At 38.7% G+C, this 16,766-nt stretch overlaps 2 protein-coding genes across 14 annotated transcripts in view; both read right to left on the bottom strand.

Moving 5' to 3' along the window:
- Positions 1 to 1,205: 1,205 nt before the first annotated feature.
- LOC144071018 (D-beta-hydroxybutyrate dehydrogenase, mitochondrial) lies at positions 1,206 to 3,345 on the bottom strand. The gene is made up of 4 exons (XM_077595693.1): positions 2,608 to 3,345; positions 2,305 to 2,457; positions 2,072 to 2,205; positions 1,206 to 1,634 (listed from the first exon to the last, which is right to left on the bottom strand). Exons 1-4 carry the CDS (start codon positions 2,957 to 2,959, stop codon positions 1,269 to 1,271), a joined length of 1,005 nt encoding a protein of 334 aa, XP_077451819.1. The 5' UTR covers positions 2,960 to 3,345; the 3' UTR covers positions 1,206 to 1,268.
- Positions 3,346 to 6,446: 3,101 nt separating this feature from the next.
- The window catches only part of LOC144070970 (inositol polyphosphate-4-phosphatase type I A-like), a 30,961-nt gene continuing 20,641 nt past the window's right edge, over positions 6,447 to 16,766 (bottom strand). For 8 of the 13 annotated variants that reach the window (XM_077595591.1, XM_077595572.1, XM_077595638.1 and 5 more), the window contains 5 exons: positions 12,699 to 12,898; positions 12,302 to 12,399; positions 12,105 to 12,217; positions 11,321 to 11,475; positions 7,335 to 9,735 (listed from right to left, as the gene is read on the bottom strand). In XM_077595591.1, coding sequence (XP_077451717.1) covers positions 9,555 to 9,735; positions 11,321 to 11,475; positions 12,105 to 12,217; positions 12,302 to 12,399; positions 12,699 to 12,898 — 747 coding nt within the window. In that variant the 3' untranslated portion in view covers positions 7,335 to 9,554. Of the gene's footprint in view, positions 6,971 to 7,334; positions 9,736 to 11,320; positions 11,476 to 12,104; positions 12,218 to 12,301; positions 12,400 to 12,698; positions 12,899 to 16,766 lie in introns of those variants that run through there. The other 5 variants (XM_077595628.1, XM_077595656.1, XM_077595663.1 and 2 more) reach the window with 1 other exon arrangement.

Raw genomic sequence — 16,766 nt, 5'->3', positions numbered from 1 at the left:
GATTTTCAAGCAGTTTGGTTTTTCATAAAGATATGAAGTTACAGGAAACTTGGCAGATGTATTGGACTGTAGAAAGTGGGAAGTAAATGGAGGTCAGCTAAAGTTATGGGTGGGTGAGAATCCAGGTCGGTCCTGGCTAGTTTGCAAGTTCACCCCGTGAACCTTGTGAGGATCGGAAAATGAATTAAAAATTAATGTTTCGGAAATGGCAACCTGATGGTGAAGGGATTCACTCGACTGACTTCAGTGTGGGCAGGCGCAGGCTCGATTCCCGCTAGTGGCGGTATGATTATGAGTGTGAATGGTTGTTTGTCTCTCTGTGTGGCCTACGGCCGACTGGCGAACAGTCTTGGGCAGGGGTAGGGAACCTATGGCTCGGGAGCCACATGTGGCTCTTTTGATGGGTGCATATGGCTCTGAGCTAAAATATGGAAACCAGTGGTGAGAGAGCCGAGTCCCGAACGCACCAATAGGAACGTCACGTTGGCAATGTGGCATTGATTTTTTTTTTCATTAGAGTCTTCTGCATCTATTTTCTCATTGGTACTCATTGATTAGCAACAGCATAACAATGTTAAATGACTAAAAAAAATGCACATTTTCATGTATTTTGACTTTTAAATTTTGAGTATGGCTCTCAAGGAATAACATTTGAAAATAGGAATTATTTATGGCTCTCTCTTTCAAAAAGGTTCCCGACCCCTGGTCTAGGGTGTAGTCTGTCTTTCATCCAAAGTCAGCTGGGATAGGCTCCGGCACAATCCACAATCCTCTCGAGGATGCGTGGTACGGAAAAAGTTTACTTTGATTCAGTATTTTTATTTCCATCATATCAAGCCTCAATTTTTTATACTATCATGAATTCCTGTAAATGATGACAATTCTAGGAAAGTAGCTTCAGTGTTCACTGTTCTTTGCCAGCTAAGCCACTTTTTCAGAGTTTGCCAATAGACATCTCTGTTAAAAGTCTATATTAAAAACAAAAGTAAATCGAAACGGTACTAGTAGGTTTTTTTTAAAGATCTGCTGATTAACTAATTTCCTGCCATTGATAACTTTTATGGACTTCACAGGCATCCAATGAGTTGAAAGCGCCAGAAGTTCAGGAAATTTAGATCAAGACAAAACATTCTTGCAATGCTTTACTGAACATAACATGTTAAGCATCACCACATATAGGATTATAGAAGAACAATTTAAAAAAATGCAGCACTGCAGTCACCCTAGGAGAAAAATGTATATATAGAAAATATATATTTTTTAATGACTTACTTCACATACAACATTTCTTTTCTTTTATCATACATTGAGCTGAGAGAAAACACAGAATCAGTTAGCACAGTGGGGAGAATAGGGTAGAGTTGGAAAAATATTCGATCTAGGGCTGCGACTACCAAGTATCGCTTTTTGGGGCTGGGGGCTGTAACGGCGTGCACCATGGCATTGATGACCTTGTCTGCGTTGGTGAAGCCTGTCTTGCATGTGGAGACAAAGTACTCGATGGCTAGTTTGGCATAATCTGGGTTAAACATTTGCTTCTGCTCGTCATCAAATTTTGCCCAAATATCAGACTGGGTCTTCATCTTTACAATGTTGGTGGCCTGGCCAAAGTTGCCCGGCTGGATGATGCTGACCTGAGGGAGGAACACAAGTGTTAAATCTGTGACATTTGCATGGTGGGATCTTTTATCTTCAAACAGATTTAATCCTTTCATACACAAAATTCAGTATTATACGTCTGATCTGACTTTGTGGAATGTCTATCACTGCCCGAATTTAAAATATCAGCCTGAAGTCAGCAAAGTTGTAGACAAATGTATTCTGATTTTTGTTTGGAATTTAGCAGTTGGGTTACAATTTGCAATACCATAAACACAGATTTACATATACTGTAAGTTTCCTTTACCAAGAAAAACTGTCAAAAGACATTAAAAACGTAATGTTAATTAGTTTTTTGTTTTTTTACACTCAGTCACAGTAACATAGACAACCTTTTACACAAATGTGCAGGCGTTCACGTACAGTTTCTTTCTTCAGATGGTTTGTTTGCAGTTTTGTTTTGTTCAAGTACCTTCACACCAAAGCTAGCCATTTCCACCCGTAAGCAGTCAGCAAATGCCTCCAGTCCTCTCTTGGACACGCTGTAGCTTCCCATGTTCAGGCAGTTGAAGAAGGAGAAGATGCTCGACACAAAAACCATCCGGCCTGCAGCAACCGGTAAGGGAAATAAATGTGTCATGGGAGAAACAAGAGGAAAATATAATTAAAAAAAGATAAATAATAAAACTTTGGTTTTGCTTTCACCTTTTGCAGCCCGCACCAAAGGCAGGAAGGCCACAGTCGTCCTGATGCAGCCAAAGAGGTTGATGTCCACCATGTGTCGAAAGTCCTCAATTGTGCTCCACTCTATTTCTGCCCAATCTGATATGCCAGCATTGTTAACCACTCCCCAGAGACCTGTGTAAACCAAAAGTGTAAATCTAGGGTTAAAAAAAAAATCACAATGAACTGTGGATTCAAAAATGGCTTTTAGCTCTGTGCTATATCAAGACTTGACATAATTCAATTCTCAATTACAAGAGCATAGATTTTTTTTAATTCTCTCACCTTTTTCTGGTAGGTTCTCTTTGACAATCCTCTTTGCCTGCTGCACATCTTCGTCACTAGTCACGTCCAGTTTGAGAATTTTTAAATGGTTTGTGCACTGGGCAGTCAGGCTCTGCGCACCCATTCCCTCGGGAAACAAACAGCCAGCAAAGACCATAAACCCCTTGCCATCTAAGCATCGAGCCAGCTCATATCCAAAGCCGCTGTCACAGCCCGTAATCAGTACAGCAGAGCCGTGACCATTAACTGGAGTGCGGTTCCAGTGGCATAAAAGTTTACCAAATGCTAGCAACAGGATGGCCAAGATGGGGACGAAGCCGAGGAGTAGATAGGTGGATAAAGAGGCATACATGTTGGCGAAGTGTCCGTGACACACTTTGTGAGGCGTCTGGAGCCTGGCAACCAGTTTTTCTTTATACTTATCTGAAGGTTGCCACACAATTTGTTCTGCTTTACATGTGACTACAATGCCTCTTTGCCTGTACACTTGAGATCTGTGTCAAATTAATGTGGCGTTCTGCAAAATCCTTTTGCAATACACCTCTAAGAAACTATTTTATCGTTCAGATGTTTGAAGCCTGGATGATTTGGACGACCTCAGGTAAATTAAAGTCAGCAGTCGGCGTGGCAGAACAAATGCTGCTCTATTTTGGTGTTTTCATAATAGAAAATAGTCATTTCATACAATACCCTGTATATATAAGAAAAAGTACTGTACGGTCCATTAAGTTCCTCTGATTTTCCCATTTATACAAAGTAGTTGCTCTTGTACACTCACTTATTAGCTTCTTATTTTTCAATGTTACCTCACTTTCACAAACAGGGAGGTTGTTAATCCAATTAATTTTTAATTTATAGTAATACTGGTATTGTTCTTAAAACATTGTCTGGCACTCACGACAATAGACGTTCAGTTCATCAGAACTGGCAGTGCTGGTAGTAAATGCAAATGTTTCAGTGCCACTGACGGCATAGAGGTCAAATTCCTTTTAACTGCGTGACCGGACATTTCGTCGACGGACAATTCGTCGCCGGACATTTCTTCGCCGGACAATTCGCCGCGGGCTAGGGGATAGTAGTTAAGGTTAGTGGTTAGAATTAGGGTTAGGGGATAGTGGTTAAGGTTAGTGGTTAGGATTAGGGTATAGTGGTTAAGGTTAGTGGTTAAGGTTAGGGTGATTATAATTTTGAGAGAGATTACCTGCTTGATCGCGTTCAACAAATTATTTATGCAACAAAACAATTGTTCGCGAGGAAGCAACCGTTCGACGAAAACGCTCTCCGACTAAATATCCATTCAACATATCGTCCGGCGACATGTCTGTTCGACGAACTGTCTGCCGACGAAGTGTCCGGCGACAAATTGTCCGGCGACGAAATGGCCGGGCACTTTTAACTGGGTGAGAATTCAGTGCCCACCTCTTCCATTTAGCATGGATTGGATGACCATATAAAAGCCAAGACAGAGATTTGAGTGCTCTATTTCCACAGACTACAAAAGCCTTAATTAACGTACAACTTTAATTACCTTGATTAAATTATCAGTGTTAAGCCAGATTTGCTTTTATTCAGCTAAAGTCAACATCTGAGGTAGCTATTAAACATCACTGGCAACTGTTAATAATTTATTGTTGAGTATTTTGTTTCCTGGAAATGTAAATGGTTACACAATAACTCCTAATAATTAAAGCCATTCTTAATACAGGAAGCTATGAGAACTGTTAATAGGCACTACTTGATTTCCCCTTATCCAGATTCATGTGACAATCCTACTAATAGGTTGTTTTTGAATATCTTTCAAATGAAATGTCACATTAGGGTCGATGTGTCCTTACCTCAAGTGTATTTGACTGAGTCAGAAAGGAGAGGAGACCAACTCTAGGAAATGTAACACAAGGTTGAGACATAAAGTAACGCCACATGGGTTTTAAATAAGAGCCTGTCTAATTGATTTGATGTGATTTTATTTCTCTTCTTTGAACTGTAGTTTCTGTGAAAAAGCTGGAACAATTAGGAAAATGGTAAATGTGAAAAAAAGAAAAGTTAAAGTGAAGTAGTACTTTAGAAAAAAATTATATTATGAGTCACCTGGAAAAAAAATCTTAAGCAAATATACTATTTGTTCAGTGTCACATAAGAACACTTGTAATCTTCATTATAATTTTAAAAGATAGAAACACAGCAAAAAATCATTAAACGCCCAAAGAATAAATGCCACAGTATGAACATTCATTTTCCGAACCGCTTATCCTCACAAGGGTGGTGGGGGTGGTGGAGCCTATCTCAACTACGGCAACCAACGGGGGACACCGAGAATCGGTGGCAAGCCAATCGCAAGGCACAAGGAGACGGACAACCATTCACGCTCCCACTCATACCCAGGGGCAATGTAGTGTTCAACCAGCCTACCATGCCTGTTTTGGGATGTGGGAGGAAACCGGAGTTCCCAGTGAAAACCCAAGCAAGCCTTGGGAAAACATGCAGACTCCGCACAGTGAGCACACACCTGAGATCGAACCCACGACCCTCAGAACTATGTGGCTGACATGTTAACCACTAATCACCGGGCTGCCTGCCACAGTATATTCACAAAAACAGGGGTCATTGGGGTATAGTATTTCATGGGTGGACAGAAGTGTGGCTGGTCCAAATGTGCACCAATATGAGTATCTGCAAGTTTTTGTGTGAATCTGTTTCAGTTACAAATTAATGGAGGACACCATCAGAAAAAAAGACTTTCTTTCTTTCAAAAAAAAAAAAAAAAATTACAACAGTACAAGATCACCGCCTGAAAAATGAGACTGGACACATAATACATTCCTGTAATTCATTAATGTAAAGCTATATTTTATATGGAGTTAACTAAAGCTGAGTTTTCAAAAATTCTTGTCCCCCTACTGAAATAAAGGTGCCCAGACATTTCGTCGACGGACAATTCGTCGACGGACAATTCGTCGCCGGACACTTCGTCGCCAGACAGTTCGTCGACCGGACATTTCGTCGACGGACAATTCGTCGCCGGACACTTCGTCAGACAGTTATAATAACAGACGAACTTAGGGTTTCGTTAATACGGTAGAGATTTGTTTTAGTCGAAGAGGAAGATATCGTTTTAATGGCAACTGACACTAATCTCGACTTATTGGCAAAAAGTATGCACTGGTATAGAGTTGATGGTTGTCAGGTGCACTATCGAACGTACCGTCGCAAAACCAATGCATACTTTTTGCCAATAAATCGAGATTAGTGTCAGTTGCCATTAAAACAATATCTTCCTCTTCGACTAAAACAAATCTCTCCCCTAAGTTCGTCTCTTATTATAACTGTATGGCGACGAAGTGTCCGGCGACGAGTTGTCTGTCGACGAAATGTCTGGTCGACAAACTGTCTGGCGACGAAGTGTCCGGCGACGAATTGTCCGTCGACGAAATGTCCAGTCACGGAAATAAAAGCTTACTTGTGGGGGCTTTACAATGGCCACTGTATTGAATGTCTTTGCATAACACGTCTTTCACACTTAATATCCAATATCAAAAACATTTTTTTTTTCTTACTTATGTGGCCAGTAAGGAGCAAGGTCATGATGATTATTTCAGACAAATGCTACTTTCTTTTCAGTTAAATAAAGTAAACTGCAATCGGCCTGCCACCGAGTCAGGGTATCCCCTGCCTGGTGCCTAGGGCTCTATCATCCCACTTGTGAGCATAAGCAGTTCAGAAAATGAATAATAATGAAATTAAATATTTGGACCCCTTTGTGTTCCAGTCTAATTTTACTCTTCACTTTAAGCCAAGAGGTGTACACAACTAACATGGTGAGGCAAAAAGGAAGGAAACAGTTTGATAATTACGTATTTCATTAATTTTACTCTGAGTTGTGAGTGAGATAATGAACATTTGACAGCTTTTTATTAGCTAAACATAAATATTTGGTCTGGTCGCAAACATATGTCACTGTTTATTTCAGCTGAAGCAATTCTTGGCCAACCAGCAGTTGCTCTTTTTTTTTTTTTTAAAGAAGAGTGCTTAAACATCTCTGTAATCATACACGTCTAGTTGTATGCTTTGTGGTAAAAGAAACTATAGTACATTCTGTGTAGTCCATGAATGCTTTTACGACTAAGGCACTGTACAGCAGTGAGTCACAGAATTGTCAGGAACGTGACAGATTTCTCATTGGGAGCCATGTGAGGATATGATCTCTTTTACCCTCAAGACAGAGCATTGCCATCAGGTTTCTACTTTCCCATACGTGCCGTCAGGTGGGCGGTAGTGTCTTGGGAAAGCTTTGAGTTGCAGGGAGTTGAAGGCATACTTTCTCGAGCCCACGTTCTTCACAGTGTTCTCCCGTCTGCAACCCTCACTGATGAGACAAGAAACAGATCAGAAGTAAAAACTAAACCACACTATGTGCAAAAAAATAGAAACACAACATTTTTCATTGAAAACAAAAACTTCTCGGGTAAAAAAAAATGCTTGTTGAGGGGAAATTCTGAAGGTTCAAAGTACATTTTTGTAACAAACAGCAATCCTGAGAAGTCAACATGTTGACTGTCAAAACCTGTAAAGTAAATGATTGATCTCCATTCACAAATAACTAAAATGTCTATGTAGCTAAGAACATGTGACAACAATTTGAATTTAAGGCTAGAAGTAACAGAACTCATAGTATCAGTTGAGGCCAAAAAACAAAAAAACAAACAAAACAAAAACACCCATAACGGAGCAATAGTACATATAGCTTTATTGCATAAGCATCATAATCAATCTATAGATCTTACATCTGGGTATACTACTGAGCATATTTCTTTCATATGCTATGTCTGTTTCCATGGTAGTATTTAAATATATTTCTTTACAACTGCACAAATAATGTATAACCAATGATACTGTCAAAGACAAAAATAAATCAATTACGTTAGGTAATTGTATGTCTTTTAAAATAACATAAGCGGAAGCACATAACTTTTATAAGATGTGGCCAAAGAATTAAATATGGAATACATTGTTTTCATAATTGATTCATATTTACACTGATTTATAATATTCACACACACAAAATATCTCTCAGAGGTAGTTCGGAACAAGCCAAAACAAAAAAGTTCACTTTATAACTGAAAACTATCATATGGATATTTGAAATGAAACATGTAAAGTCCAGGGTCTTAACCTTTTTGGAGACAGCGACAAAATTATTGTTATTCCTTTTGCAAAAATAGGCATTCATCATTGGTCAAGTTATATTGTGGGAACATACAAAGACAGCACAGCGGCCACCCTTTGGAGGAAGAACATTTCCTCTACGAAAAAAGTGCAAATAAATTGAAAAGTTGAACTTGATTTTAACTTCAAACCTAAGCTTCTCCTCTGAGTAATTGCTTGATGTTTTGATGTAACATTTAGCAAACTTTCAAATGCCTTATTTGGCTGAAATTGACCAAACAGTACCATCCATTCATAATTCACAGCATTCTACTGTAAAACTATACACCACCACCTCTGGTTACCCTATTTTCCCACACCCTAAATCTGCATGATAAATCACTTAGCTATACACTAATCCCTCGTTTTTTTTGTGGATAATGTAGACCAGATATGGCCGCGATAATCAAAAACCGCGGAGTAGGATCACCACTATTATTACTCTTATCACAACATCACAATTACTACCCTGGTATGCTTCTTATTTGGGGAGAAAAATATATTTAACAAATACATTTTACACATATTCGCACCCACATGCATTCCCACATAACATCTCTTCTGTCGATTGAACTTAACATTGAATTCCAGTCTCACAAAACATTTGCAATAGAGAAAAAAATGCACCCCGAAACCACAGGAGCAGAAAACACTGCAATGAGTACATGCGTGTCAGATGGAATGTTATCTGCAGTCCCATATAATGAAAGATCAGATCAAATTTGAATATACTCTCTAGTAGACTACAGAGGGAACTCGTCTACAAAAAATGTAAAGACTCCACGCTTGACTTTGTTCCAGTTCTTTCCTCCCTTGAAGGTACGTACGTGAGTACGGTACGTGGAAACAAAGCATGAATGATTGCAAAGAAGAAGCAGAGGAAGACAAAATTGTTGAAGATTTGGTTCAATGCACATCTACTACGCGTCATACAATACATACAGTGGCAGCACAGTGGTTAGAATAGAACAATCTGCATGAAAGCTACAAGGTGCAGGCTTTGTTCTAGATTTTCTTGATTCTCTCTGTGCTTGTTAAGTGTTCTTGCGGAGTCCCAAACATGCCTATTGGGTTCTTTAAATTATATGAATTTAAATTACTACATGAATTGTTGGTGTGAATAGATGAGTTTTCAGGGTTAACATGGTTAGTGAATTTAGTCCTCTCTACTTATCCTTTGAGTGAATGGACCAATGACTTTATTGAACAAAAACTAACTTAAAGTTGTCTACAAAAATAAATTTTAGAATAAGAGTATAGTGGTTTCAAATGACATACCACCTATTTCTGGCATCAAGGTAAACCTCTTGCATAGAGATTAAGCGCACATGCGAATGAGGACAAGACAACTACAGTAGCTACTAATAGAATGCTTTAACAATGTAATTTTTTTCAAAGTATGTCATTAGCAATCCACGGAAAATCATGTGATCCAGAGCAATCCATTAGGGTCACTTGACATCATTTCCTGTCTACTGTCAGTTATCCAAAGTGCTTTTTAAAAATGCAGTGCATGAGCCTGAGCGCGGGCTGCTCACAGAAAGTGACAAGATCATGATATTAAGTAACTGCTGTTTTTCTCAAATGTATATGATCAGGTCATTAAATTTGACAGAAAACTGGAGAATATTTTTTTAGCTGAGGCATCAGTGTGCAAGCAGCAGAGTTGGCAGAACCACATCAACCCCACCTCCTCGTGGTGACTATTGCATCACAAAACATTCGGTTGGGCTCGACTAAATCACTCAGACAAAGCGAAGTCTTGTCAAGATAAAAGTCACGCTGAGGAAGATCCAAACAACCAGGAGGTTGGGAGTGAGGGCCAGCAGGGGGAGCGAGTACAAGAGGCTGGGGTCCAGGCAGAAGTCGCGCACCGGCAGTAAACCGCACAGGTTCTTCTGGATCATACCCTCGCTTGTCCCAATGCTGGGGTGTCGGGAGGGTAAGGAGCCATGAATTATGAAAAGGTGTCAAAGGGGTGTGGTAGAGGAGAAGCAACAAGTGAAGGGAATGCCAAAAAAACACAGAGAGGTGATGCAATGGCAGACAGAAATGCCAGAAAATAACAGGAATGGCCAAGAATATCTCAAAAATGAATTATATGATGGTCAAACGCATTGGAAACAGGAAGTGGGAAAAGAGAAAAAATAAGAGAAAGTTCAGAAAGATGAATATTAGTAAATGTAAATAAACTTTACTCCTAACATTATATTTTTAAACACCTTAAAAATGTGAATTTTTATGACACACAATTAACACTGCGCATAAAATGATTTTGTATTTGCCCATGGTTGCCTCAAGAAGGCAGCGAAGCACTAACAACTAGAAATGTAGTTATGTAAATATGTTCATGCATCCTGCAACTTGATTTGCATAGCGTTACGTTTGTAAAGGTGTGTGCTTCACAATATAACTGTACATAATTATGATTCATAGAATTACACTTACAAAATAGTTATTTAACTCAACCTTTGACACGTACACACAACAATAAACATTGTCTAAGTAGAATACACTATTATGTAATTATATAATTTAGAAATGCCTAATAGGCGATGGTTCACAGTACATTTGTTCTTTCCTTTAATTGCACTCCAAGTCTTTACTGGGCATGTACGTATGAAAAGAGCATAAAAGGCAGGAATGGGGTTAAAAGTAGGCTACAAGCAGAGGTGGGTAGAGTAGTCAAAAAAGTTACTCCAATAAGAGTAGTAGTATTTCTTCAAAATAATATTATATTGGGAAAGGTAAAAGTTGTCGTCCCCCAAAAAATGTAATCAAGTGCAAGTAAAAAAAAAAAGTATTTGGCCAAAAAAATACTCAAGTTATAGGTGACATGACGAGTAACGTCTTACAATTCCTGATATTGTTTTAAACAATGTTTTTTTTCCTCAGCACAACGTCATCTACATGAACTGTTATTATTATACTGTATTAATACGTATTACATGACCATATTAGGCAAAACAAATGCATAAATGTAATCGAATTACGAAAAGACAAATACAGAAATGAAACCTCCATCCAAAGAGCATGCGTACCCTCAAGTGGAGAAAAAAATATTTCATACCATGAAATAAAACATCGAATTTTCCATGGACTGTTGGTGCAAAGAAAAAACTGGGAGAGAGGTTGACGGTTGAGGGATTCGAGTATTGTTGACTTTATGACAAATAGTTAAAATAGCAGTGCTTAAGAGCCACTGTCGACATCACTGGCAAAAATAAAGTAAAATCTATCATGGAGAATAAAGAGGAAAAATGTAAGAATTGAGTGTAGTCCAAAGTAGCAGCATAAAAGTAAAAGTAAAAAAAATATGCCTTGGTAAAACTAGTCTAAGAAGCATATTTTTCTCAAAAAGTGAATGTAACGGGTTACTATGCACCTCTGGCTACGAGAGATGGAGGTGCATAAAATAATGCGTAACTTTTATATGAAAATTAGGGAATCAATTAGCAAGACGAGCCCGTGCCAGGTTTAAAACAATGACAGAGGAAAATGGGCATCATACCTGCGCATACAATCGAGCGCCTGCGTGAAGACCTGTGGCGCCATGCCGTGTTCGTGCTGCAGGATCAAACATTGCTCCAAGGTGACTGACATGGCCGTCCGATCTTTGGCGCTTTTGCAGCTGGTGAAACGAACTCCATTAAGCCTGCGACAGATCTGAAAGTGCGGAGAACACTGACAATTACAAGAAATAACAGGTTGGTTGCTTCCTCTAGGCCAAGAGTGTCAGACTTGGGTTGGTTCGCGGGCTGCTTTAACGTCAACTTGATTTCACGTGGGCCGGACCATTTTAGATATAATATTTAGATTTTTTTAATTAATGGATTAAAAGAACTGGATTAAAAGCCCTGAATATTCAGTTTTTTTATATATTTAAAACAATGTTTATTTTAGCTTTTTTTATTATATATTTTAAGATTTTACAAAATGATTTTTGAACTATAAACACAGAAAAAAATGATTAAACATTACAATTATTGATTTAAAGGGGGCAAAATCAGAAAATTTAAATAACATCTATACTCTTCATTTTAATTTGATCCTAAAACAGAAAGTCGGCACTCATGATTTACTTTCCACACAAAATGATGCGGCGGGCCAGATTTGGCCCCCGGGCCCCCACTTTGACACGTGCTCTAGGCTTTGCATTTGATCTCTAAAACCAACATCATTAAAACTTGAGGTAAACTCTGCTGCCTGTACCAGTAATTTTATTGGCCAACATGGCATAATTATCATATGTGTAAGCTAGGTCTCAGTTACAGAAAAAAGAAATGGAAGCTCACCTCAGCTGACTGCCACAGAATGTCCACGTTCTTGTTTTTCCTCGCCTCCACGTTCTTTCCCAAGAACTTGAGTAGCTCAGGGAGACATGTCTGAGAGCGAGACCTCGGGAGGCCTGTGGTTCAACAGAAATTTTATTGGTCTCAATTTATTGATAGATACGTTTATATATTTTTAAAATGTATTGTCACATTCTTACAGTCCTCAGGCAGGACTTCTTTAAACTGTTCAAAGTAAGAATTGAGTCTGGTCAAACTCTCCATGTTGATGAGCTCCTGAAGGGATGTGTCTCCAAATCTGAAACATGCATCAAATGCAACTTTTTACTCTAAAGTCACAGTACTATTAACTTCTGAATTTAATTAGTTTCGTGACTGAGCTCAAATTACTACTTAGACCACTTTTCGCTAGTGAAATGAAATGCTTATACAATAAAATTTTGCAGTCCCAAAATAAACTGCAAAAAACGTTTTGGTCATAGCAAATCAATGGATAAAACGATGGGTAATAACTCGGAAAAACTTAGAAGCAAGGGCACTCTGAAGTCAAAGTACCACACTTTTCAAAGCTCAGCCCTCCACCTCTTCCTCACTTACTTCTCCGCCAGCGTCTGCTGCTCGTTGATGCCGACATTGAAGTGCACCGGCTGGACCCTCAGCAACATGCCGCTCTGGATCTCCCGTGGCAACGTGTCAAACATGCTTCCCGGCAAAGGGATGCGGACATTGAAGCCGTCCCGGTTGCCTGTGATGATTGGCAGCATATCGAGAGGTGTGCTGCCCGTCGCCTGTGTGACCTTCAAAAACACACCGAGTAAAATGATTCAAAACAATCTACTAATAAACAATTCAACAAGTCCACAGCATTCCATTCCGCACTGTCCTTTGCATTATCCTCCTCTACACCAGCCAGTTTCGTGTGCTCTCAGACTACATCAGTCCATCTTCTCTTAGTGTTGGAATTATTTTATATAAGTTATCCTGATTCTGGTATGACTGTTGAAATGTTAGTTAATAGAATGAGAATGTCTTGGGCCCTGGAAAGTTTCACCTTAGAGGAACTACCCAGGGGGGCCGACGCCTGTCTGTTTGGACTATTGTGTGAGGGTTGCAAGGTATCAGGAGGGTGACTGTAAAGATGTTATCTCGAAGGGGCATATGGTCATAATCAAAGAACCTTTTGTAACTGGGAGAGAACTATCTCTCCTGTGATCAGCTTGAAACTTCCTGTAACTTGGACACTCCCAAAACACAATAAGAGAATAGGCGAGGGGAGATTTTCTTCAGAGTGTTTTTGGAGGGCTGTGACAGGGGCAGTCTCTGAACCTCTCATTTTTTAAATAAAGTTAACTCAAATTCTCTGTGATTTCCTTCTTTTCAGGTTGGTGAAACAAATGTCTGGTGTTTGAACCTAACATTTAATTGGTCCTTCGAGCCGGATTCCAAGATACCGGACGATCCCAGCGGGTGAGCAAGATCCAGAAAAGTCTGTGGCCACAGCATAAAGATCCTTTTCCAGGACTGTTTCTTCCTTACGGGCTGGGGTCCAAAGGTTGAAGGGATACCGAGGACGCAGAGAATCGTGAGTAAAATTTTGTTTAAAAAAGGAATGAATGAGAACGAAGTAAATTAAAAATCCGCAGGCGTAACAGACCCCCTTAGTTGAGAAAGACTAATTAAACTCTGTAAAGGATATCGGAGTCCAAGTTGTATTGAACAAACAATAACCAGAAATTCGTGGCGTAACAGACCCCCTTAGTTGCAAAAGACTAATTAAACTCTGTAAAGGTTTGCGGAGCCTTGGTTGCGAATTAAAAGGAGTGAACGTGCAAAAAGTGTGTTTGGAAATACATTTTACCATTTGGTGATTTGTATCTCATATCAAACAACAGGAGACAAATGTCGACCTCTAGTGGATGTATGTAGACGCGAAACTCCGCCTGAAAAGGTTGAAGTGAGTTTACCACTAAAGGAATTTATCGACATCCTGTTGTCTAAACCCAGTGTTAGTGCACTATAGGTGCAAAGACCCACTGGGACTAAATTTTATTCAAAAATGGGTAAAGTACAAAGTAAAACAAGTAAAAAAGAGGAATTCCTCTCGGAACTTGCGTCTAAAGACTGGAAGATAGTTCATAGAGAGGATCCCGACGCGGTGGAATCCTTGCGTTATTGGGTAAAAAAATATGGGTTCACCGGTAGACTAATAATAAAAGATATCCGTGAACTACAACAAAAAATCGAAAAATCGTGTAACAAAAAACGAAGTAAAATGCAAAAACAAGGTTATGATCAAACCAAAGCGTGGTTGCGAATAGCAGGGCAAATAGAAGAGGTTGAGAAAGTAGCTAAACAAAAAAGAGAAGAGATAACTATATTAGGCCTGTTAAAAAACAGTGGTCCCTCTTCAGCTCTCCTCGTGCGAGGCTCCACACGCAAGCGGGGAGCACGACGACGAGGGGGGAGAAAGGGGGCCTGCTGGTCGTGCGGCAAAGAGGGCCACATAGCCAGGGAATGCGGGGGCAACCCTCCCCGCGCACAGCGACGACATGATAGCGCACGACTAAAACAGGAGGTAGCAAAACAAATGGTTAACAAAAGTAAGGGGAGAGATAGATAAAAAAGGTGGTGAAACCCCCCTTCACAGATGCAGACCCCCCTCAAGCTAAGCAGACTCTTTGCAAACAAAAGGAGAGGGGGGGGGGCATACAGTTTACTGCTCCCTTCACACCAAAAACAAAGGGCAGGAAAGACTACCACAAGAGAGACAGAGATAGTTGATAGTGTTATGATATATTAGTAAAAATTATGGGTCTTTTATTAAACACTAAAATTTATATTAGGAAATGCCTAGTGAAAGGTTATTTTCCCTGAATTGTAATTGAGGTAATAGTGAGCACAGAAAATGGCTTTTATTTTAAATAAAACTGCCTTCTTAGAGCGGATAGGAATTCAGCCAGAGCTTTAACTATTGGTTTTAGAAATATGAGAGTGATTTGCGATTTAGACTTAAGTATTAAGAATCATCCAAATTATTAATGATATCAAACATGAAAACAATGCAGAAATGGCATTTATCCAAATTATTAGGTAAATTTAGATAAATTGTTTGTCTTTTTGTGTTTCTAATTGGCCGACCATCAAGATATAATCAATCAGATATCAAGGTGGAAAATGATTTAGAAATTTGAAATCAAATTTTGATGAAAATTATGGAAAATTGTTTAGTCAAATGAAATTTTAATGGTGAAAGCAGCAGTACTCCAAACGTGAAATTTGAAGTGGAGAAACAAATCTGCTATGCAAAATTTAGGAGCACTGAAAAGACAGTGCTTGATACCAAATTCCAAAGTACTATTGATTTATTGTGATAATGGCATCCAAATTGTGTTAACAGAATAATTGACTGAATTGACAAAAGTTTCCATATTTCGTTCCGAAAAAGAAAAAAAATATATGGAAATCTAATTTAGTGGAATATACCAAACGCCATTATTAACTACGCAATTGGAATTGGAGGATGAGGCTAATCATATGTCTGCATAAAAGAAAAAACTTTAAAGAAACGCATTCATTTTGGGTTGGCAGAGGGAGATTGCATTTCTCAACAGGAAACATGATGAGCAACCCGGGATGAGAGTGCAAATGTTCCTGACCAAACCAGCAGACATGAAAATAGCGGATCCATTTTGTGCTCTGTAAGAAGGTTCTCTCAGTTGAAGCGTATGAGGAGACAGGTAAGATAAAATTTTTGACGTAATCAGATAAAATGGCAAGCACTCCAATATTGATTGGAAAGATTATTGCTCGGGGAGCAATGCTGTAAGCCATAAGGAACTTTTTATATTGGGTTTATTGTCTCCATATAAAAAAGCGTTTCAATTGAGACTACACCTTCTTACAGATTTTTAAAGTAAACAATTGTGACTAGATCTTCTTACATATAGTTGAAGTAAACAATTAGAGAGAAAAGAGAAACTACAATGGATAGAAATGTAACTAGAATTTAATTTTATGCCTGACTATTGAAAAATATTGATTAAGGAAGTTTTATAGGAGATGATTTGCAAACTCCGAAGACAATGGAATGTTACATTGGATAATAAGACTACTAGTTTGGGATATTTTGGGAAAAAAAAAACACTGAGGTTAATATGCAACGCAATACACATTGTTAGATGAATTGGGACTTGATTAGTATGCATTTTAAAGGTAATGGGCTTTAATTGCTCTAAAGGATACAATTATGCTAAAAATATTGACCCTGACAAACAAGGGGTGATTACATTTTACTGGGTTCAATTCTATTTAGAATTATAAATGTGTGCATTTTGTTTCTGAATATTAATTGATGTGAATCTAAACTGTTACAGAGAACGGGAAAGCTGTTTTCCTGGGGAGAAAGCAGCCTGGTTTGCTTTTTGTATTTTTCCTATTCTTAGTATGATTAGTTAATTTGTGTAATTGTAGGAAAGAGGAAAAAAACAAATATGGGTTTTGATCTTAACAAGGAAGCAGTGTTCAAAATAGAATATCAGCTAGCATGTTTAATTTTGACTGATAAGGCATTTTAAATTTTCACAAACATAATGATGAATGTTAAGCACGTGTTAAAGACCACGACAGAACACAGCAGCATACACAACAACAAAACTGAGCCGATCT

This window comes from Stigmatopora argus, chromosome 1 (assembly GCF_051989625.1).
Source record: "Stigmatopora argus isolate UIUO_Sarg chromosome 1, RoL_Sarg_1.0, whole genome shotgun sequence".
NCBI lineage: Eukaryota > Metazoa > Chordata > Actinopteri > Syngnathiformes > Syngnathidae > Stigmatopora > Stigmatopora argus.
The sequence above is the reverse complement of the archived record's forward strand: the minus strand, read 5'-3'. Positions and strand labels throughout refer to the sequence as shown.

What these genes read in the sequence shown, in the direction of transcription:
- LOC144071018 (XM_077595693.1), bottom strand. Translation starts at nt 2,959, where the DNA reads ATGTATGCCTCTTTATCCACCTATCTACTCCTCGGCTTCGTCCCCATC. An exon ending in TTTGGTGCGGGCTGCAAAAG is followed by an intron (nt 2,206 to 2,304) that starts GTGAAAGCAAAA and finishes CGGTTGCTGCAG; the next exon opens with GCCGGATGGTTTTTGTGTCG. An exon ending in TGGCTAGCTTTGGTGTGAAG is followed by an intron (nt 1,635 to 2,071) that starts GTACTTGAACAA and finishes TTCCTCCCTCAG; the next exon opens with GTCAGCATCATCCAGCCGGG.